The 23,932-nt window shown below is 51.8% G+C and overlaps 1 protein-coding gene across 10 annotated transcripts in view; it reads right to left on the bottom strand.

Moving 5' to 3' along the window:
* Positions 1–23,932, bottom strand: part of CAMK2B (calcium/calmodulin dependent protein kinase II beta) — a 102,976-nt gene that overhangs the window by 57,259 nt on the left and 21,785 nt on the right. For all 10 annotated transcript variants that reach the window (XM_069462137.1, XM_069462143.1, XM_069462138.1 and 7 more), the window contains exon 2: positions 5,186–5,280. In XM_069462137.1, the coding sequence (XP_069318238.1) occupies positions 5,186–5,280 (95 nt within the window). The remainder of the gene's footprint in view (positions 1–5,185; positions 5,281–23,932) is intronic.

Raw genomic sequence — 23,932 nt, 5'->3', positions numbered from 1 at the left:
CAGACACATGCTACCTGACCGTTCTTGTCACCAGGCCTCGGCCCTGGACAGCTCTGGACAGACAGGGGGTGTGGGGACACAGCACTTCTGGCTGTGCCTGGGGTGGGGATGCCCGAGGAGCCGATGCCTGAGGACAGGTGAGGCCCCCACACTGGCACTGGCCTCAAGTAAGGGGGGGAAATGCAGTTGGGGGTGGGGCAGGCTGCTAGAGCACCCCTCCAGGCCTTCTTCCAATCCCCACCCCCAAATAATAGCGGGGAGACCACTGCAGAGCGGCTCGCCTCACCGTCAGGGAGGGAGAGAGCAGGCCAGACAGGAGGGGGGCGCTTCCCCATGTGTTCACGGCCCTGGGCCGGGAGCTGGGAGGCCGCCAGATGCACCAGCTGTGTCTGCTCCCAAGGAGCACGTGGTCAGCTGAGAAATAGCCACGGGCGACTGACACGGCCTAGGGAGCTCCAAGTGGGTGGCCGGCTGCTGGCAGGAGGATCCATGTCAGCTTCATGGGGGAGGGGCCCTGAGGCTCACAGGCTGGGCAGGACGGAGGGCACCAGAAAGCTGCAGGGGTGTCCAGGCAGGGTCGCAGCTGTGTGGGCAGGAAGGGAGGCAGCAAGGTGGACAGGCCCGGGGCCCTGAGGGCATGGCCACATTCTGTAGCTGGGGAGGGCCGGTCTCTCCCTAAGCACCTCCCGCCTCCAGCCCTGGCAATGTCCCTCTGGGGAGACACTATTTTTATCCCCATTTTACGGCTGGGAAAATCGAGGTGTAGGGTGGCTAAGGAACCCGGCCAAGGTCAGACAGCTGGGCAGTCAGGGCCAGAGCTGGGCATTCGCCTGGAGGGGAGGTGCCCACGGCGGGGCTCTGACAGCTGGTCCAGACGCTCTCCCTCACCTCCCGCGCTGGCCGCTCAGTCAGCAAAGCCCAGGGGGCTGGGGAGGGTGGGAGGAAATCAGGTGTCAGGGGATCCAAGGCAGCGGAGACCAAGGTGGGCGGTGAATGCAAGATTGTGTCTGCTGAAGGGGCTGGGAAGGAAGTGCCAGGTGCCTTCCCTCTGTGGTGTCCCCAGACTGTCCAGTACTGTCACCAACTCCATGAGGTAGGCTGGGGCAGTAGAAGGGGAAACCAAAGCAAAGGCCACAGCAGTCAAGGCAAGGCCAGTTCTGGGTCATTTCCTGGAGCCCCAGGTTTCGACCCCAAGGGGACAGGCTGTCCTGGGAGCCAGGGTAGGCAGGGCGGCTCCCTCCCCAAGAGGTTTGAGGCCGGAGGCCCGCAGTGGTCTCTGGCTGTGCCCCTGGGCTGTGACAAACAGCTGCCAGGCCCCACACACTCAGGGACACTGCCCAGGGGCAGGGCTCAAGCACTGAGGGCAGACGGCCTAATCATGCGGTTTCAATTCAGTTCTGAGGAAACCTCTGAACCGTCAGAAACACAAACACGGCTGCACATTTGATAATATCAAGGAATTACCGCCAGTTTCTTTCGGTATGATTAACACTGCTGCGCCTGTGTTTTTAGAATCCTTTCTGTCAGGGCGCCACGCTGAAACATTTAGGGACAGAACGGTCCCCGCAGTCTGGGACACGGACGGAACAAGACCGGCCAAGAGCTGGTAACTGCTGAAGTTGGGGTTCCTTCTATCATTTGGGAATGTTTGAAATTTTTCATAATAAAAAGTGAAACAGGACAGAAAATGCCCCCCAAATGCGAGGGCTGGCCAGTGTGGTGGCCCTGGGTGGAGGGTCTGTGTACCGAGAGGCAGGCAGGGGTCAACAGCACCTGGCCGTGATCCTGCCAGAAGACGGTGACATCGAGGAAACTGAGGCCAGGTGTGGGGCCTGAGGGCAGGGTCTGTGATGAGCCCCGAGGCATTCAATGAAACACAAGGCAGCTCAGGGGGTCTCCCAGGGTTCAGCCATCGTGACAACCGGAGGGTGAAAGGAGGACGTGGCACAGGCAGCAGGTCGGCCACCTGCAGGGTGGTAATGGCAGACACGGCCGGAATTTCAGGACGCCACCACCCCAAACCCTCTGACCAGTAGAGCACTTCGAGGGTATAAATATGGGGTGTGAGGCTAATTTAGAGGAGCGATGTCATTCCACAGATACATACCCGGGTGGTTTTCTGTTTGAGCCTAACAAACTCCTACTCATCCTTCAAGACCCATCTAATGCAACTTTTGGGGCGACTTTCACCAACCTCCCAAGGACCCCCTTCCCCAGGCCCCCGCCCGGCACACGGAGCTGTGGCTGCATATTTCAGAGCATATCTGCTCATCACTGTGCCCTCAGCAGAAACCTGTGGGTGAGTACGGGCCCATGTCTAGGGCATACCTGAGGTGGCCTTCTTTCCCCTGCCCCTTCCTGTGGCCTTGCATGAGCGGGGAACGAGAGCAATGTGCGGAGAGGCCAGGAAGCCCTGGATCTGACGTGACGCATGGTCCTCAGCCGGCAGGGATAAAGTGACACAGTGCTGCCTGGCTCGGGCCTGCTGGCATGGGCACAGTGTCCAGGGAAAGCCCGGGTGGCTTCCTCTGTGGATAAAGGGGCCCGTGGGTGGCTCTCTGAGGCCACACAGCATGCAGACACCCACCAGCCGGGCAGGGGTCCGGGCAGGGTGCTGGTCTCACATGCACCTCCTCAGGAAGTGCGTGTCAGGGCTGCGGTCTGGGGGACAAGCCTTCCAGAAGCCCCTGATGAGGACCAAGGCGGGTCAGGGGTGGCTGCTGTTCTTAGGGACAGCCAGAAGAGCAGGAGGGGACACAGGCCATTTATGGATTCTGGTTTCCTAGGCTAATATACTGGACAGGCTCTTTAGTCATTACATTAGCCGGTAAGCAACATTTTTGCCAAACTGAACTCACTCACGCATTTAACCGAGTGTGTCCCGTGTGCTGGGTTCGGCGCTAACGTGGTCAGGAGCTGGCACGGAGCCTTCGCCCAGCAGAGCACCTCACAGCAGTGGGGATGAGTCCGCCACAGGGACACACCCAGAACATCACCCTGCACACAAGGCAGGTCGCACCGGCGGTGCCCTCCACCTTCAGGCTCAGACACAAGTGGATGAAACAGCCGTGGGGCCAAACGACAGGGAAACGAGGGAACGACGACCACGAACTCCGGAAGAGGGGAGGGGGGCGAGGGGACGCCTGGGAGGCTTCAAGGCACGTGAAGCTCACGTTCTTCCTGCCCTACAGACCCCACCGGTGTGGTGCACGACATCCCCCAGAACACTTCACACCCGTGTCACCAGCAGTGCCAACCACCAAGTGTCAGGGAACACGGAAGCGTCCCAGGTTCCAGTGCAGCGTGGACAGCCGGCACTCAGCAAGTGCCAGCTCTGACGCCGGTATCATCGCAGTATTACCACAGTGCAGCCGCGGGGGCTGGGCCTGGCCAGTGACCCCTCAGGTCTCAGTTCTGGGCCTGGGAGAGAGGGCTGTGCTAGGCAGCGCCAGGGCTCGGGGGCCAGTGAGGCCCCTGGGCGTGCATGGGTCCTCGTCCGTGACACGGCAGCCACAGGACGCAAGAGCTGCAGCCTGGGGCCAGGAGTATGACAGGCTGCACGGCCCACACTTGTCCACCCTGCGCTCAAGCTCAGGCTGGCAGCAGCCCCTGGACGGCCGTGGGAACAGCTTGGCCACCGCGGACGAACACGCTGACCCATGACTCCCAGGGGCACAGGCTGGGTAGACAGCAAAAGGCTACTCTGAGGTCTGTGTGCTCAGCAGAGGCCCCAGGACCCCAGCCAGGCCCCTCTGCCCCAGCACCTGAACTGGCCTCGGTCCCACCCATGTGACACACTCAGGCTGGTGTTTCTTCTTGCCCTCACCCCGTGGCTTGGTCCCTAGGGCCTTCCTGGACATCCCACCTGAGACAAGCCTGAAATCCTGGTCATCACTCCCTCCTTCTCCCACCTGGTTGGCCGAACGTCCCAGAGCTCATCCAAGCTGACCCTCAGAGCACATGGCCCTCGCCTTTGCCCACTGCCCTCCTGGCCAGGGGCCACCTCTAGGACTCCTCTGTCTCATTCCAGGCCCTGGGACACCTGAAGCATCTTCCCAAGCAGGAACTGGGAGGACTCTCAGTCTCCCTGCTCAGCCTGAGCTGGTCACAGCCCTGCTGCCCAAGGGCCACATGGCCCCATTCTGGAAGCTCAATCAGGGGGACACACACACACCCCCATGAGCACATACAGCCACATACCTCACACAGCCACACACCGCACAGACACTCATGCACACACATGTGCACACAGACACAGTGTACATGCTCGTTCACACGCACCCAAAGGCTGCTTTGCTTCACAGATCTCCTCTCCATGGTGCCCTGTGATAGGCAGGGAGTGTCTGGGCCTCAGGAATGTCACCTGGAGACCCACAGGCACCGGCTACAGGCACACCCTGAACACCACTGGCTCCAGACCAGCTCTGTGTCTTGACAAAGGAAACACAAGCTTGCTGCCCCAGGCCCTAGAATGCAGCCCCAGCCCACCACGCACCACGAGCCAGGCCCGATGGAGGCCAGCAGAGCTGACCGACAGCAGGTGGCCCACGTCCAGCCTGTGCAGAATCGCAGGGGAGAGGGGATGCCGGGCTCCCAGGTCCCTCCTGTGTGGGGGACGGTTGAGAACTTGTGCCTCTGGACCCGCCCCCAGGCCTCACTCCTTGGTGTCCCTGCCAAGCCCTCTGCAGTGTCATCCTCTGACAGCCCCTCGTGGTCACAGAGCTCAACTAGGAGACTGACCCAGCATGGCCTGGTCACCCAAAGCCTTTGAGTCACTGAGTTCTTCTTGGGCCAGATGACATTTCCTGACCACCACAGCAGCCTAGCGCCCTCGACCCTCTCCCCTTCCAGTTCTGGGGGCAGAGACCCCAGTAGACTCGGGAAGTGGGGGCTCTGTGAGCACCCAAACCAGAAAGCAAAGGTGCATTCCTGGGTCTGAGGGTCACTCGCCCCCCACCCTAGCCCCACTAGGCCAGAGATGCCTTCAAGTGCCCAACACTCCTGTACCCCCCACTGCAGCCTCCACTCCACAAACCCGGCTCCCTCTGTGCACGGAGCCACAGGCCAGGTGGGCCAGGCACCCGCCGAGCCTGGGAGGGCACCAGGGCGCGGTCTGCAGGGCCCGTCCTACCAAGTCCCTGCCGCAGCCCGACTGCAGCCGCACAGGACACTCCCCACACCCTACCTCTGGCCGACAGCTTCTTGGTGTTGATGATCTTGGCTGCATACTCATGGCCGGTGCAGAGCTTCACACAGCGTCGGACCACAGAGAAAGCCCCCCTGAGGAGGAAAATGGGGGAGCGAGAGACAGAGACAGAGACAGACAAGGAGAAAGAGAGAAAGCTGATTAATCTCCCCAAAAACACCCAGCATCCAGCCACTGGCCAGGCAGCCAGTGATTCAGAGATCTGTGCAGGGAACGGGCGCCCCTCCCAGTGCTCTGGGCCAGCCCACTAGGCACCAGCAGGACGGGGCTGGCTTCCCCGACAGTTGGCAGAGCCCTGCCCACGGCACAGCCTGTGGGGCAGGAGGATCGGCCCGTCCCAGGAGGGAGGCCGTGGCGCCCCTCAGCTCCTGTGTGACCCCTGGGCCCACATCCTTGTGAGTCGGCAGGACCGAGGGCCCATCCCAGCACCTGTCAGCACGCACGCTCAGGTTTGTCTACCGAGTCCATGAGACCCTCGACGGTTCTCCGCAGAGGGCAATAGAGCTGCACCCGTCCCGGAGGCCCAGCTCCAGGGGGAGACGCACGGGGATTTGGTGCAGTCAGACCCGGGACGCGTTGAAGGTTTTGTAGGGAGGGAGAAGCATCGCATCATTAAACTGCAAAGCTAGAGGAGAAGGTCCCCGAGATCCTCCACTGTCCAGGTGTTACGGCAGAATCCATGGAGACTCAGAGTTGGGGACCGAAGGGACATGCACACACCAATGGCCTGGAGGTGTCAGTGCTTCTAAGAGAGCGGCGTGGGCATGGTGGGGGCAGAGGGCACTGACCAGCACAAACCATGGTCCAGAGCCCAAGAAACACAGGAAGGAATCGGAGTCTGGGAATGTGGGTTAAGTTACCCAGCCCGTCGACGAGGCCCTGAACGTCACCCTCAAACCCTGACCTGCAGAGGACCTCCTGCTTCAGCCAGCAGGGAGCCCGAGAGAGCCACCCAGAGACCAGGAGCCACAGAGCGGAGGAGCCTGTATGCTCCTGACCCGGGGGCAGGAGGGGAGGGAGCTGCTGCCCTGCCGGAGGGCCCTGCCTCGTCTGACTCGTCTCCACCATTCATTTCAGAACATTTTCTGAGAACGTTAAACTCAGCAACTGTGAGGCCAGGGGCCGGGGCAGGAAATGTCACAGGAAGGGTGTGAGTGCAGACAGGAGGGAGAGAGGAGCCTGGTAGTGGGAGCTGGGGACAGGGAGGAAGCCCACGACCTGAGGAGCACCCACAGTGCGAGCCCTGAGCACCCCACAGTGCCCGGGCTTCCCACCTGCAGGGACAGGCCTCCCTCAGAGCCGCCCCCGAGAAACCCGCAAGGGCGCCGGAGCCAAGGGCTCTGCACGACGGAAAAGCAGCGTCTCAAACAGTGAACACGTTTTTCCTGCAATCCTTCTTGGAGATCATCCTTGTAAAAAAAAGTACAATTCAATTCCTTGGAAAAAAATAACTACATGAAATCTAATTGGACACTCTCCCAATGACTGTGCTCAGGCCACTCACTGAGCTGCATCTTGGGTTTTCAAGGCCAACCTGTGAACGGGGACAGAGCTGCCCGGGGCGGCCGGGGGCCGGGGGAGAGGCCACACCATCCACGCAGCGTCCTCTCGTTCTGTTTGGCTTTTTCACTATGTACGTTGGTTATGTTCTCAAAATATTCTTTTTTATTTTAAGAAAATTGTAAAGAAAGGATTACTGTTTTAACATGCGACACTGGCTCGGGAGACAGGGCGGCAAGGGCGAAGGCCCCGGGCTTCCTGCCTGGGCTGGCTTCAATCCTTGCCCGTCACCTCCTGGCTGACTGGGTGACACAGCTCTGAGCCTCAGTCTTCCCGTCCACGTAGCAGAGCCTGCGGCACAGCGAGGCTGTGTGCCGGGCCAGCCTGGCCCACTGCTCAGGCTCACGTTTGCTTCCTGCTCAGGAGAGCTGAGAGCTTCCCCAAAGGGTCCTGCCCTGCCATCTGTCGTGCTCCAACCCCCGGAGGGCACGGTGGCCATGGTGCTGGCTGGGCAGCCTCCACGCTGAGTTCTGGGCCAAGCCCTGAAGGGAGCGGGAGTCCCAGCCTTCCCGTACGGGGACCCGGCCTCACAGCTCGGGGCTGTGCCTCGGTGGGAAGTTCAAACAGCCAGACTGGACGTCTACGGTGAGCTGATGAGGGGGGTGCGGTGCCTGTTGGGGGTGAGCTGGTCCCCAGAGCAGGGAGGAGACAGGAATACCCCTCCCACCAGCAGAGCAGGCTCCCAGCTGCCGTCCAGACTGGGCAGGTACAGCCGTGGAGGGCAGCGAGCCACAGCTCTTCCCAGCACACGGGTGTCCACACCACAAACGACCAAGAGCCTGGCAGCAGAAGGACAGGTCGTGGGACCGGGACTGCCCCAAGTGGGCTCTTGTCCCCTCCCCAGGTCAGAGAGCCCTTTCTCCTCTGCAGAAGGCTCCGGAGCTGCCCCTGCACTGTCAGCCTGGGCCTGGGACAGTAGTGACCAGGGCAGGGAAACTGCGTAAGACGAGCAAGAGGCCAGGTGCGCGGACGCCAGGCAGCGCTGCTGCGGGGCCAGGGATGCGTCTGGGGTGGGGGCACCACGCTGCCCTCCTGTGCGACAGGGAAGGCGGCAGGCACAGGCCGGCATCCAGCAGGCGCTCAACAGGAAGGGCCCAGGGCTGAGGCGGCCTGCAGGTGGGGTGGAGGGTGCCCTCCTAAGAGAGAACAGGGTCTCCACTCCTGGCAACTTAGATGTCCCCAGAGGGGGAAGGTGGCTGGCTGGTGGCCGGCCCCTAAGATGACCCCCGGTCCCTATACCCAGCTCCTCGGCCTGCCGTCCCACAGCCTCGCTGCAGCCCTGGACGTGCTCTGAGCCCTAATGTCATGGCCAACCCCCATCTCTCCCTCTCCTCTCTGCCCCCACCTGGCATACATCCCTTAAGGTCCCCACCCCAGGCATCTGCCCACTTCACCCACCACTTCCCCTGGAGAACCGCCCTGAAATGGCTCCTCCCGTGGTGGCTGCCCCTCAACTCGCCATCTCCCCCCGCCCCTGGCTGCTCAGGCTGCCAGCTGTAGAACCACTTCGGCCTCCTCCCCTTCCCTGGTGGCTCAGCCACTTGCCAGATGCCAATCTGTCACAGGACATCCCCCTGGAAGTTCCAGCCCTCCAAGAAGTGGCCACGAACACGTTTAGCATGTGCCATGTGGGCCATGGCAGGGGGCCCCAACATCTCAGACATTTCCAAGAGCTGGGAGGTCAGCACCACCACCATCCTCCCTAGGGACTCAGGGCTGCCCACCAGAATTTATAACCATTGAGACGACACCGACAAAGATCTGTGTTGTAAGCCTGTCTCTGTTGCCACGGGCAAACTCCTATGCATTCTTCAAGACCCAATTCCAACAGCTCCTCCCTTTCCCAGCTCCCACAGGAAGTCAGCTCAAGTCTCCTCTGAATATTGCACCTTGCATGTGTCTCAGGTCTACTTTATTAGACTTATTTACCTGTCTGTTTCTGCCCTCCCCCCACCATGCTCTGTATGGGCAAGCCAGTGTCCTACATTCCGGACCCTGGCGTCAGGCACAGCGACTGGCCCGTGTCACAGGAGCAAGAACTGACCTACAAGCAACACAGGACAGCTGTGGAGTGGGGCTGCTGGGCCTCAGCGCTGGTCCAGCCCAGCAGTACGGGAAGAGCACACAGAAAGGCAGGCAGAGGGAGGGACTGACCTGTTCTCTAGAGAATGAGGCAGCAGGAGGGGACCCCAGAGTGGCCCAGCAGGAGGGGACCACCAAGGCTTCCAGGGCCTGTGGATGTAGGGGTGTCTCCCAGGCTGAGGCCACAGGACCCAGAGCAGGAGTGCACCCCAGTAAACAGGGCTGGGGCTCGGGCGATTCCCCACCCACGGACAGGCTCGAAGCCCCCTCTGCCTGTCCAGAAGCACAGATGGGCAGGCAGTGGCAGCGTCCTGCTAAGCTCCTCCAAGAACATCCTTGGACGGTGTTGCAGGTGTGCCCCCGATACACGACTGCCCCTGGGGTGCCACCCTGGGAGTCTGCAGGGCAGAGGGGGTGGGGGCAAGCGTCAGGGAGAAGGCCCGGAAGAGGGGACCCTGTGGAGTCCCAGGGCGATGTTCTGACCACCAAGGTCACTGCACAATGCCTGGAGTGGGACGCCTGCCACTGAACGCAGCTGAAAGTGATTTGAGTAACTTGTTCACATCATGAGGCCCCCAGGCACCAAGCATATTATGGGGCTTTTAAAATCAAATAAAGCTAATTAAAATAAGAAAATACTCTTTGAGTCCTTGCCTTGTGGAAGGCTCAGAACACTGTCTCATTTACAATGGGATCAACGGTACCGGAAACGGTCTTGGGAGAGAAAGGGAAGAATTAATTCTGGGCAGGAAGGGAGCCTGGACCCTTCCTGGCTTCCCGGCACCTGCTTCACTGCCGGGGCCACTTGGGAGGTGGTGAAGGCCACCTGGGAGGAGAGGCGCTTAGTGCTCCCGCACACCGCTCAGTGCTCCTGCATCCCGCTCAGTGCTCCCGCACACCGCTCTGTGCTCCCACACATCCCTCAGTGCTCCCGCACACCGCTTAGTGCTCCCACACACCTCTCAGTGCTCCCACACACCGCCGCAACCCAGGCAGTGCCCGCCCGATCTTTGCAGGTGACAGCCTGGTGGGGGCTTCATGGGGCAGACACGGTGGGAAGTGTCAGAGTCTGCAGGACCCCTTGTCTGCCTCTATCATATCCCCTCATCCAGTCTACGGCTCTCACACTAGGACACACCGAAAGCCCCAGCCTCTGTCTGTCCCCAGCTCTGTTGCCCTCGGGCAGAGCCTGGCCCCAGGTTTTCTGCAGGCGCCAGCTCTGGCTCTAGCCGCCCTCCTGCCCCGGCCCCTTCCTGCCAGCCACCACCTGGAACCTGCCACCTGTTGCTGACTATCTGTGGCTCCCTCCAACCCCCACAGTGCTTCCTGCTGCAGGTGGCTTTGTGGCCCGCAATGTTCTCCGCGAGGCCTTGCTGGTTGCGCCACGGCGCTCCCCAGTAGCCCAGGCTGTCTCCACCATCTTGTCCCACCCCAGGCCTCTCCCCAGTGAGCTGGCCAGGAGGGGCGTCCTGGAGCAGTGTGGCCTTGGCTGAGCTGGAGTTTGTGGAAGGCAGAGAGAGGCAGGAAGGTTCTGGGTCTCGCCCTGTGCCCACAGTGGGCTGCAGAACAGCCCCCCAGGAACCTGCTCACGCCCCACCTTTGCAGGTGAAGACGGAGGAGGGTGGTACCGTGATTGCCAGCTCTCAGGGCGTCAGTTAAGACCCTCAGTGACGACATCAGAAGGGCAGGTTGGACCCTCCGTCCCCGCCAACTGCCCTGTGTGGCCACAGCAGAGCCTGCTCAGATGCCATCCCCAGCTGTGTCATCAAGGAAACCGGTGACTTCCCTCAGTGGGGACAATGATTGTCCCCCTACTTCCTAGACCACACATGCAAGAAATGAGGCAACACATGCAGAAGCCACTAAGCAGTACCAGGCACACACACAGAGCTGGCAATGCAACTCTGCTCCCAGGACGGTGGGGACAGGGAACCAGGCCCCGGGGCTTCTTTGTGTTGGGACCCCAGACAGCTGCAGGGTCCCTGAGGAGCAGTGCTCAGGCAGGCTGAAGCCAGGGGCTGCTCCCCAGACGGCCCACTCAACGCTTGGACTTCATCCCCTTGGTGGAAACTGGAGCCGGCAGCTTCTCTGCCCTGTTCCTCTGGCCTCCTCGGCCCATGTCCACAGCCTCCCGTTTCCCGCAGAGCCTGGGGCCCGTGCAGGGCTCTCCTGCCTCCACGCTGGCCCTCACCGGGCTCACAGGGGCTGGCTGCCCAGCAGGGCCGCTCACTATTCGCACAACTAAACCTGCACCAGACTCCCCCCCTCGCCATTTCACACACACACACACACACACACACACACTGGCGCTCTCCCGACTGACTCGACATTCTAGGATGGGCTGGAAACACCCCCTCAGGTTCCCAGCAACAGTGACAGCCAAAGGCCATGTCTGGGACCCCTTTGGTCTACAGAAAGACCACAGGCAATTCCAAGGGACTCCTAAATTTTAGAGCTGAAAGAAGCCCAGGAGCCTTAAGTAAAAGCAAACAATCCAACCCTTGTTGACCTATGCTGTAAATCAGAATTTCCAATTTGGGTTTTCTGTGTGAGGCCCCCCGCTCGGGCCAGGCGCTATCTCTCGGTGACAAGCACAGCACCCCCAACCCTGCAGGTCATTCTGCAAGCGGCTGAGCCGACAAAGCAGCACTCATGGCCGACGGTTTTATTTCCTGTTGTAAATTAATAAACAGCTGTTCTGAAACCAGCCTCCGTCGTCCAGGCCCGCTCTCCCCGGCTCCAGGCCCCACAGGGGCCCCACTGAGGAGGGCCCGGGCCAGGGCCGGCCACTGCCCAGCAGGCACAGGGCCACCAGCTGTACAGAGGACCTTCGTAATGTTGGTTTTCTTTTTCTTCTGAAGCTAAATCAAGTTGCTATTTACTTGTGTGTTAGCTTAAAAAAAACTTTCCTACCTTTGAATAAAATCAGTGCCTGGGAGTGAACAAGGAAATGTTCCTTTATATTTTAATCTTGACCTAAGCAATTTGGTGGAAACAGTAACTTCTGTATGAAACAAGAGTGCTGAGATTGCTGTGGGGTTTTTTCTTTTGTGTATTTTTATGCTTGCAGTAATAGAAACACATAATCCATGTTCACAGTAGATGAATAATGTGTTTGTATTATTAATATTATTATGTGTACAATGTTTGCAATGGAGTAAACAAGGCGGTTTAAAGAATACGTTGAAGTCAGCTCTGTAAGCACCGTGAACACCTGCGGCTTTCACCTGCGCAGGCGGGCAGCTCTGCATGGCGGGCGGGTGCTTCCTTGCAGGTAGGAGCCTCTCCTCTCCACTTTGTGCTTTCCCGTCTCCGTATTTCCCGCACCATTAACCTGCCCTCGCCGGCGGGATCTGCCAGCTGCAGACTGCTGTGCCCCGAGGACGCTGTCCTGCGGGCTGCAGTGTGGTGTTTAACCCTCCCTGCCCACTGCCTGGGTTGGAGCAGGGGAGGGCAGCGTCTGGGCCCCGGTGGGTCTAGGGCACGCGCTCCAGTGTAGGAGGTGGAGTTCCCAGGCCGGGAGCAAAGGCCCACAGGGAGGTGGGCAGGTGGCACCCGCTGGCAGGACAGCCCTAGGGCCCTCCGGCGCAGGCACACTGAGCTCCTGGGGGCCGTGTCTGTCCACTCCAGCCCAGGGCCAGACGTCCTGGGTTCTAAACACTGGGCCTGGGGTGGCCCTTCCGGAGCGCTGGGCAACATGACATTCTTGTGAGCACCCAGATTCCCGTGGCCCCGCCAGCGCCGGAGCAGGTGCTTTCCCGGCACTGAGCTCCTGTTTTGTCTTTTATATTTAGCATCCCGTCACACATGATTCCTACATTTTGACCAAGATCACACACTCAACTTGATAGCAGAGAACATTCCTCAAGCTGACACACCACAGAGAGCTGGGCAGTGCCTCGACTAGCAGGCATTCGGGGGGTTCCAACTTCCCTTCTCATACATGGCCAGCCACAAGCGGCTCATGTACTTCAGTAGAATTCATTTCCAAAGGTACTGGGTACGGTCACTGGGTGATTTTACAATTGATGTCACCAGCAATGGAAAGTCATCCTCCCAACTGCCTGACGTTCCACCCTGGCCTCTTTGAGGTCTTTCTTTGGAATCTGGGCGGCCCATACAGCCCCAGAAAGGCTCCCCAATGTTCTCTCCTGCTCCGGCCACGGGGCCTCCCAGTGGTGGCTTCTGAGCCAGCGAGAAGCTAAAGTCTTAACCTGTCCAAGCTTTATTAGTCTGCTCAGGCTGCCGTAACAAAGTAGCACAGACTTGCTGGTTTAAACAACAGACATTTATTTTCTTACAGTTCTGGAGGCCAGGAGTCGGAGATGAGGGTGTCAGTGGGTTGGTTCCTTCTGAGGGCTGGGCCGGCAGGGGGAATGTGTGCTAGGCTCTCCCCTCGATTCTGGTGGTGCCTGTGATCCTTGGTGTTCCCTGGATTGAAGATGCATCAGCCCAATCTCTGCCTTCACGATCACATGGTGTTCTCACCCATGGTGCCTCTGTGTCCAAATCTCCCCTTTCTATAAGGACATCAGCCATTGCTCCAGTATGACCTCATCCTAACTTGACTAATTACATCTGCAATTACCCCATTTCCAAACAAGGTCACATTCTGAGGTACTAGGGGTTAGGACTTCGACATACATGAATTTGGGGGGACATTATTCAGCCAACAAGGCATCATGACCCCCCAATTCTGCCTTGTGGAATCTGCCACTGTGTGTAGTAGGCAAACATTTCCCAAATTACATTCCTCAAATATTAGCTTCACAGGATATTAACAGATGTTAATTACAAAAGGGGTTCTATGGGCAAAGAAGTTTGGGAACTGGTAGGTTGAACAGTGTTTCCTTCCTTCCTTTTTTATTGCAGGACTTTTCAGAGCCTTTAATATAATACTCTGTACTGTGAATCTCCAAGAAGGGAGTATGAGGTGCAGCCTTTCCCTAATCTATTTCCCCCACGTCTGGCCTAAGTCAGAAGAACCCCTTATCTATGTGACCACAGAAATCTCTATTCAGAAAAGGCTCCAGAGAGCCAGGAGTGGGGGGAGAGGGCACTTCTATTTTTAGGACTCAGCAGTGACCCCTTCTGAAACCCTGTGAGACCCACTGAGGCCCACAGTAGATGCTTTTGGTGGAATGAACAAGTTAACAAAGAAACACACGGCGAGGGCTGGACGGAAACGCCCCACCCATCCACCTGACGTCCACGGGCTCACCTGAGGACACACCCAAACTCGACGGCTCCACCCCGGAACAGCAGCTGCTGCCCGGTAGTCTTTGTGGGTGGATCTCAGACCTAGAAAACCCCAGCGGGGCACCCTCTCCTCCCCAACCAGCTCACCAGAGTGGTCTGGCTGCCCCCACCACCCCACCCCCCATTGGAGCCCCTCCCCGGGCACACGCCGCCCCTGCCAACCACATGTGCTGGAAACCACTCGCTCGGCGCTGCACATCCCCAGACCCGCCACGTCTGCTGTCACTGTTCTACGCACCCTCCTCCCAGATGCCCGGTGCTGGCTCATCATCTGACGAGCTGAGAAAGTGTATTCAGAGACGATGACTTCTTTACATTTTTGACAATGCTGTGAGCAGAGCAGAGGCTGTTTCCTAACCAAACAAGCTTAAGACAAAATGCCCTATATACCCAAATGAGGTTCATGTGTGAATGCCCCCCCCAGGGCACCCCTCCACATTTCCGCATGGATTCATGTGGTCGCCATCGCTTCTACACAGCCAGATGGAGTTTGTATGGGTTTTTCTCTCCCACGTTAACAATCCTATATAGTGTGTGAGAATAGCATGACTTTGACCCATTTCTGTGACACTGTGTTTGATTTCAACCTCACGGGCCTCACATCTCACACCGCCCAGACCCACAGCTGGGACCTGCCACAGCTGACACCCTCTGGGTCATCCTACAGGTCTCAAGGCAGCAGAGCCGAGGGGAGCGAAGTGGTGGGCACCAGCCCAGGGTCGGATGGGGCCTGATGGGCTCCCAAGGGCTCCTCACACCCCCAGGAGAGCTGCTCCTCCTTCTCCCTGCCTAGTCCTGCATGCCTGGCTGGCCCCTCTCTGATGAACTCGACCCCCAGTCTCTGTCTCTTTTTCTGGATCCTTCTGCATCTGCCAACCACCCCCCAACCCCAAGGGCCCACATCGGAGGCCTCTGTCTGCTCACGGGAGAGATAGGAGGGGCAAGGCAGGAGGCTGAGAACGAGGACACAGGCATCCTACGATGCTGCTAATGTGATGGATGGATGGATGGTGGCTTGCACGGCAGCAAAAGGGCTACGAATAGAGACCATCAGTCCCCAGGCACTGACTGCTCCCTGCTCTGTCCCAGCAACCAGCCCAGCACAGGCATGCAGAAGGCACTGGGCAAGGCCTGCTGAAGGCCCAAGGGAGCATTGGCACTCAGCTGCACACACGCCCCGTGATTGATTAGCAATGTCTGCCCTGAGTACTGGAAGGGGACTGTGGGTATGCATCACAGGCTCTTTATCTTTGGTCTAGAAAGATCCATGTCATGTCTCTCAGCACTGCTCTGTCTTTCCTGACTTGTGCAAGTCCCAACTCCTGGCCCTCTGCTCCTCATCTCCTCAAAGTGTGCCCAGGCCAGCACCCTCACCTCCTGGGCACCCCAGCCATGGCTCAGCCATATACAGGATGGCATATGCTCATATGGCAAGTATACTGGGGTGCTGGCCTCCCCAGGACCCAAAAGGCCCCCCAGGACACCACAGCAGTGCACCCACCCCTCCCAACTCAGCGTCAGCTGGGTCCCAGAGAGCAGCAGAGTCGACACAGATGGGCTCAGCGGACACTGATGGTGTATCCATCCCAGTAAGCACTACACATTCTGTCCCACCTGGGACATGGGAAGTCAAGGAAAGATGAACAAAGCCCACAATTCTGGACTCAGAGAAGCCAACGAGAGTAAAAGGATGCAGCGCTTTGAATCAGGAGGACTTGGGGTGAATTTTGGACTTGCAACTTGGTGATGGTCTGTAAAATGGGTTTAATGATGTATATCACGCAGGGTTGATGTGTTAGAACAACAGCTGCCTAATTCAAACCACTCCGAAAAATAACTTCTGGGTAGATTTTTTAAAAAGACCTAAATGTAAAAAGCAAAGCTTAAAACAATATCTGGTTGTAAAGGAAAATAAAAAGTCTCTGGACTCCCAAACTCCTACGCCAGAGGGAAAGTGAAGTCTGGAAGGTGAGTCACCAACCCCACCACTCTTTTCCCCAATAAATAACCGCTGCCTCTCAACCTTGTGTGGAAGTGTTATACATTAGCCAGACCCCATGGGAAGGCTTTAAAAGGTCTCAGGCATCTCCAGTGACTGCCCCCACAAATCATGCATAAGTACATTCTTCACTGGCATTGAAAGCTTTCAAGATAAGTACCCTCCTGTAAAACAAGGACACGTCAATTATAAGTTTAGGTTACACTTTAAGTCTAGCTCCTAAAGTCTGTTTTCTCACACTGATAATGTCAATTACAAGTTTATCCTCCCAGGTATAAAACAAAGACAAAATGAGATCAATCATTTCCCCATCTATCTTATGTGCATCATTGATTCTTCCTCCAGTCCTGCTTTTCTTCGTTCACCTTATCTCATGTAAAATGTAGATTTACTGGGCACTAACTAAAGTCTCACAAAAATGTTTAACCATTCTCCTCACTGCCTGCCCCCTTCCTCCTGCATGCCTTCCCCTCCCTTAAGGAAATGTATAAATACTAAGCCTCCTGAGAAACTCTTCAGAAAACACAAGCCACAGACGTGTCTGCGACTCGTGTTTTCCCGGGCGTGCTCTCAGCCTTTGACTCAATAAACCTCGATGAATGGAGACTCTTGCCTCACTCATTTTGGTTAACATGGTTCAGCATGTGAGAAGCTTAGAAGCTGTCACTTCTGTCCTCACAGACAAAAAGCTGAACAAATGGAAAATCAACAACTCTTCTCAGCTCCATCAGAGAATTGAGGTCACAGGCAAACTGCTGGTCCCCAAAATTGGAAAGACAGGCAGATACAGAAAATCACAACTTACCATCGCTTCTCAGCCTATTGGCTAAGATCAAGTGTGGCGAGTCACAACTTATCAGAACAGAAACCTCCACGGAACCGTGCTGGGGTAGAGATACCTGAACAGTAATTGATGCTCAGTGTGGACAAGCGTAAGAATTAGAAACTCCAGGACGCCCAGCCTTAGTGAGTGCACCCACACCTCTGTGAGTTCCACCTCCAGGGGCCCTACCAGGTTCTCACAGTGAAGGCCGGAGGAAAACCCCCTAGCGCTTCAGGCAGGGGGAAGAGAAAAGTAATTGTTTTGAAATATGCCAGAACATTCTGTTCTTAACAAAGCCTACCCGCAAGAGAAACTATGTTGCTGAAGCCCAACCTGCTGGGGTTTTAACAGAAACCTGGTGGGAGGGAAATACCCACCTCCAGCCTCCTCCACCCATCCTATTCCACATGAGGGCAGAGAAGGGAAAGGCTGAGAAGCACGTGTGAAGGTCACAGCCAGGGGCACAGGCTCACTGGGATGCTGAGACCTAGGAACAGGGCTACAGAATGCTTCCTCCCCCAGCACCCTGCCACTCCCTCACCACAGGCCTACCGACCACACTCCTTTCACCCAGCACATCACGCCCAGCTTGCAACAAAAAACTACAAGGCATGCACAAGACAAAAAACATGGTCTAAAGACAAAGAGCAAGCACCAGAACCAGACTAAGATATGCAGAGATTTTGGAACTATCAGACTGGGAATTTAAAACAACTGTGATTAACAAGCCAAGGGCTCTAATGGGAAAAGTGGACAACATAAGAGAATAGATGAGTAATGTCAGCAGAAGGATGGAAATTCTAGGAAAGAATTAAAAGGAAATGCTAGAAATAAAACACATTGTGACAAAAATGAAGAATGCTTTTGATGATCTCATCAACAGACTGGACACAGCTGAAGAAAGAACAAGTTATCTTAAAGAACCATCAATGGAAACTTCCAAAACTAAAATGCAAAGAGAAGAAAAAAGAATGAAAAAGACAAAGACAGAGACTGTCAGAATGGATAAAACAATAAGACCCAATTATGTGTTATCTACAAGAAACTCATTTTAAATATGAAGACACAAATAGATTAAGAGTAAAGGCGTGTATACTATTTAAAGCAATCTACAGATTCAGAGCAATCCCTATCAAAATCCCAATGGATTTTTTTTTCCAGGAATAGAAAAACCTATCCTAAAATTCCTATGGAATCTCAAGGGACACCAAATAGCCAAAACAATCTTGAAAAAGAACAAAGTTTGGAGGACTCACACTTCCTGATTTCAAAACTTACCGCAAAAATATAGTAATCAAAACAGTGTGGTACTCACATAAGGACATACATACAGATCAATGGAATAAAACAGAGAGCCCAGAAATAAATCCTCCCATATATGGTCCATTGATTTTCAGCAAGGGTGCCCAGACCATCCAATAGGGAAAGGACAGTGTTCAACAAGTGGTGCTGAGACAACTGGATATCCGTATGCGAAAGAGTGAAGTTGGACCCTTGTCTTACACCATATACAAAAATTAACTCAAAACGAATCAAAGACCTACATTTAAGAGCTAAAATTATAAAACACTTAGGAGGAAACATAGGTGGAAATATTCATAACATTGGCTTTGGCAATGAATTCTTGGGAATGACACCAAAGGTGCAGGCAGCAAAAGAAAAAAATAAACTGGAATCTACCAAAACAGAAAACTTTTACACATCAAAGGACACTATCAAGAGAGTGAAAAGACAACCCACAGAATGGGAGAAAATATTTGCAATTCGTATATCTGATAAGGGATAAATATAGAACTCCTAAAAGTCAACAACAAAAAACAAATAAGCCAATTCAGAAAGTGAGCAAAGAACTTGAATAAATATTTCTCCAAAGAAAATATGCAAATGGACAATAAGCACACGAAAAGATGCTCAACATCACTAGCCATGAGGGAGATAAAACCAAAACCATAATGAGATACCATTTGACACCCATCAGGAGGACTATTATAAATTTTTTTTTTCAATTCAAAAAGCCTGAAAATAACAAGTGTTGGTGAGGATGTAGAGAACTTGGAACCCTTGTGCATTGCTGGTGGGAATGTAAATGTTGCAGCCACTGTGAAAAACAGTTTGGCAGTTCCTCAAAAAGTTAAACATAGAATTACCATATGATCCAGCAATTCCACTCCTAGGTGGAGCCAAAAGAACTGAAAGCAGGCAATCAAACAGATCCTTGTACATGAAATTCATAGCAGAATTATTCACAATAGCCAAAAAGTAGAAGCAACCCAAGTGTCCATTGTCAGAAGAATGAATAAACAAAGTACTGCATATACCTACAATAAATATATATTTTTGAGATAAGGTCTTGCTCTGTCCTCTGTGCTAGAGTACAGTGGCATCACCATAGCTCACAGGAACGTCAAACTCCTGGGCTCAAGGGATCCTCCTGCCTCAGCCTCCCGAGCAGGTGATTTTTCAATTTTTTTATAGAGACAGAGTCTCACTCTTGCTCAGGCTGGTCTCAAACTCACGGCCTTAAGCAATCCTCCTGCCTTGGCTTCCCAAAGTGCTAGGATTACAGGCATGAGCCACTGTGCCTAGCCCATATAATAAATAATATTCAGCCTTGAAAAGTTAGGAAATTCTGATATATGCTAACATAGATGAACTTCAAAGATATTTTGCTAAGTGAAATAAGCCAGTCACAAACGACACAAATACTATATGATTCCCCTTGTATGAGGTATTAATACCTAGAATAGGCAGATTCATAGAGAGAAAGTAGAACAGAGGTTCCCAAGGGATGGAGGGAGAAAAGAATGGGGAGTTAGTATTTAATGGCTACAGGGCTTCAGTGGGGGAAGATGAAAAAATTCTGGACCTGGATGGTGGTGATGGTAGCACAGCAGTGTCACTGTACTTAATATCACTGAATTGTTCACATGAAAATGATTAAAATAGTGCCAGGCACAGTGGCTCACAACTGTAATCCCACCACTTTGGGAGGCTAAGGTAAGAGGGTCGCTTGAGGCCAGGAGTTCAAGACCAGCCTTGGGCAATGTAGTGAGATCCTGTCTCTACAAAAAAATTTTAAAAATTAGCTGGATGTGGTGGCATGTGCATGTAGTCCTAGCTACTCAGGAGGTTTAGGCAGAAGGATCCCTTGAGCCCAGGAGTTAGAGGTTGCAGTGAGCTATGATTGTGCCACTGAACTCCAGCCTGGGAGATAGAAAGAGACCCTGTTAAAAACAAATGGTTAAAATAGTAAAAAAAATTGTTATGTATATGTTACACAATTTAAAAAGTAAAAATAAATAAATAAAAATATTTTTGATTAGCCAAATCATAATATAAATAAGAGATCTAAATAAATTAGAGAAAATAATAGCTCACAGGGTCAATAGCTTGCAATTGATAATTCTTTGCCCATTTCTGGATTCTGTCATTTACTAGTTGTGTGATCCTGAGAAAACTACTCATCTGTAAATGGAGATGATAATAGTACCTCTCAGAGATTTTATACAAGTCAAAAAACAATGCATAGTTTGGTATATGATGGAACACAATGAATGGTAGCTATGATTATTTTTAATGGTCAAAATGGTATGTATATTTTATCACAATTTTTAAAAAGTACGTGGATATTTATTTTTTAAAAATGGCAGAAAGACATATCATGCCAACACTAATTAAAATAAAGCTGGACTAGCTATATTAATTTCAGAGAAAAATAGAGTTCATAACAGGGGAAATTGTCAGTAATAAAGAAGTGCATTACATAATGATAAAGGGGTCAATTTCCCAAGAAGATGTAATAATCCTAATCGTACACACACCTAACAACAGAGCATCAAAATATGTGAGGTGAAAACTGATGGTAGCGCAAAGAGAAACAGACAAGTCCACTGTCCTAGCTGGAGACTTAAATACTCTCCATCAGAAACAGACAGATCAAGCAGGCAGAAAATCAGTAAGGACATGGTTGAACTCAACAGCACCATCAATCAACTGGATCTAACGGACATCTTTAGACTATTCCTTCCAACAACAGCAGAATACACATTTTCCTCAAGCTCACATTGAACATTCACCATGATAGACCACATTCTGGGCCATAATCACAGCTTGGCAAATTTACAATAATAGCAACCATACGAAGTATGCTCTCACAATGAAAGTAAATTAGAAATCAGTATCAGAAAGATAGCTGGAGAAGTCCAAAATACACGGATATTAAACACCACACTTCTAAATGACACATAAATAAAAGAAAAAATATCAAAGGAAATTTAAAAATATTTTGAGATAAATGAAAATGAAAATACAACCTGTCAAAATTTATGGAAGGAGTTCTCAGAGGAAAATTTATAGCATCATGTATTAGAAAAGAAGAAAAACCTGAAATCAATAATCTAAGCTTCCACCTTAAGAAACTAGAAAAAAAGAAGCATAAATTAAATCCAAAGTAAGCAGAAGTAAAGAAATAATATAAAAAATAGAGCAGCAATCAATGAAATTTCAAACAGAAATTGATACAGAAAATCAACAGAGCTAAAAGCTGGTTCTTTGAAAATATGAATAAAATTGTAAACTGCTAACCAAGTTAACTAAGAAAAAAAGAGAAAAGAGGTAAATTACTAATATCAGAAATGAAAGTGGGGCCATTACTACTGATCCCATGGACATTAAAAGGTTCATAAAGGAATACTATGAAACACTCTATGGCCACAGATTTGATAACCTAGGTTATATGGATCAATTCCTTGAAAGACACAATCCACTAAAACTCACACAAGGAGATATAGACTATCTGAATAGGCCTATATCTCTAAAAGAAATTGAGTGGATAATTAATAACCTTTCAAAACAGAAAGCACCAGGCCCAGATGGGTTTATTGATGAATTAATTCTATCAAACATTTAAGGAAGAAATCATGCCAATTCTATAAAATCTCTTCCAGAAAATAGAAGCAAAGTGAATACTTCCTAACTCATTCTATGAGGCCAGCATCACCCTAATACTAAAACCAGACAAAGACATTATTTTAAAAAAGGAAATCTGGCCGGGCGCAGTGGCTCACGCCTGTAATCCTAGCACTCTGGGAGGCCGAGGCGGGTGGATCGCTCGAGGTCAGGAGTTCGAGACCAGCCTGAGCAAGAGTGAGACCCCGTCTCTACTAAAAATAGAAAGAAATTATATGGACAACTAAAATATATATATACAAAAAAATTAGCCGGGCATGGTGGCTCATGCCTGTAGTCCCAGCTAATCGGGAGGCTGAGACAGGAGGATCGCTTAAGCCCAGGAGTTTGAGGTTGCTGTGAGCTAGGCTGACACCACGGCACTCACTCTAGCCCGGGCAACAGAGTGAGACTCTGTCTCAAAAAATAAATAAATAAATAAATAAATAAATAAAAAAGGAAATCTACATACAGACCCATATCTCTCATGAACACAGATACAAAAATCTTCCACAACAGTTTACGAAATTCAATCCAACAATGTATAAAAAGAATTATATACCATGACCCAGTGGGATTTATCCCAGGTATGCAAGTCTGATTCAACATTCAAAACTTAATTACTATTATCCAACACATCAACAGGCTAAAGAAGAAGAATCACATGATCATATCAATAGATGTAGAAAAAGCATCTGAAAAAATCCAACACTCACTCAAAATAAACATTCTCAGAAAACTAGGAAGAGAGTGGAACATCCTCAACTTGATAAAAAAAAAAAAATCTACGAAGGACCTGAAGTTTACATCACAGTTAATAATGAGAAACTAGTTACTGTCCTACTAAGTCAGGAACAAAACAAGGATGTCCCCATGTCCCCTTTCACCACTGCTATTCAACATCTTACTGCAAGTCCTAGCTAATGCAGTAACACAAGCAAAGGAAATCAAAGTTATACTCATTGAGAAGAAAGAAATAAAACTGTCTTTGCTCACAAATGACATGTCTATGTAAAAAATCCGAAAGAATCAACAAAAAAACTTCTGGAACTAATAAGTGATTATAGCAAGGTTGCAGGATACCAGGTTAATATACAGTCAATTGCTTTCTTATATATCAGTAATGAACATTGAATTTGAAGTTAAAAACACAATACCATTTACATTTCATCCCCAAAAGTGAAATACTTAGGTATAAATCTAGCAAAATATATATGAGAAAAATTACAAAACTCCAATGAAAAATATCAAAGAAGAATTAAATAATGGATATTCCATGTTCGTGGATAGGAAGACTCAAATATTGCCAAGATGTCAGTTTTTCCCAATCTGATATATACATTCAATGTAATCACAATAAAACCCCAGAAAGTTATTTTTATATATCAACAAACTTACTCTAAAGTTTATATAGGGAGGCAAAAGATACACAAACCAATAGCCAACACAGTATTGAAGGAGAAGAGCAAAATCTTTAGAGACCAGATAGATAAAGGACAGTCTTTACAACAATGGTGTTAGAACAACTGGACATCTAGGTGTAAAAAAATGAATCTAGACACAGATCTTACACGTTTCATAAAAATTAACTCAAAAGTGATCACAGACCTAAATGTAACATGCAAAACTTTAGAACTAAAAAATAACATAAGAGAAAATCTAGATGACTTTGGGTTTTGTTTGGTGATGATTTCATAGAATCAATATCAAAAGCATGATCCATGAAAGAAAAAATTGATAAGCTGTCTTAATTAAAATTTAAAAGGTATGTTCTGTGAAAGACACTTAAGAGAATGAAAAGGCAAGCCACCAAGGACTGGGAGAAAATATTTGCAAAACACATATCTGATAAAGGACCGGTTTTCTTAAAACTAAACACTACAGAAACAACCCAATTTAAAAATGCACAAAAGATCTGAACAGACACCTCACCAAAGAAGATATACAGATGTCACGTAAGCATATGAAGAGAAGCTCAACATCCTAAGTTATTAGGGAATTGCAAATTAAAACAACAGAGATACCACTAAATACCTATTAGAATGGCCAAAATCCA

Source organism: Eulemur rufifrons, chromosome 29 (genome assembly GCF_041146395.1).
Source record: "Eulemur rufifrons isolate Redbay chromosome 29, OSU_ERuf_1, whole genome shotgun sequence".
NCBI classification, from domain to species: domain Eukaryota; kingdom Metazoa; phylum Chordata; class Mammalia; order Primates; family Lemuridae; genus Eulemur; species Eulemur rufifrons.
This window is presented reverse-complemented; position numbering and strand designations above follow the sequence as displayed.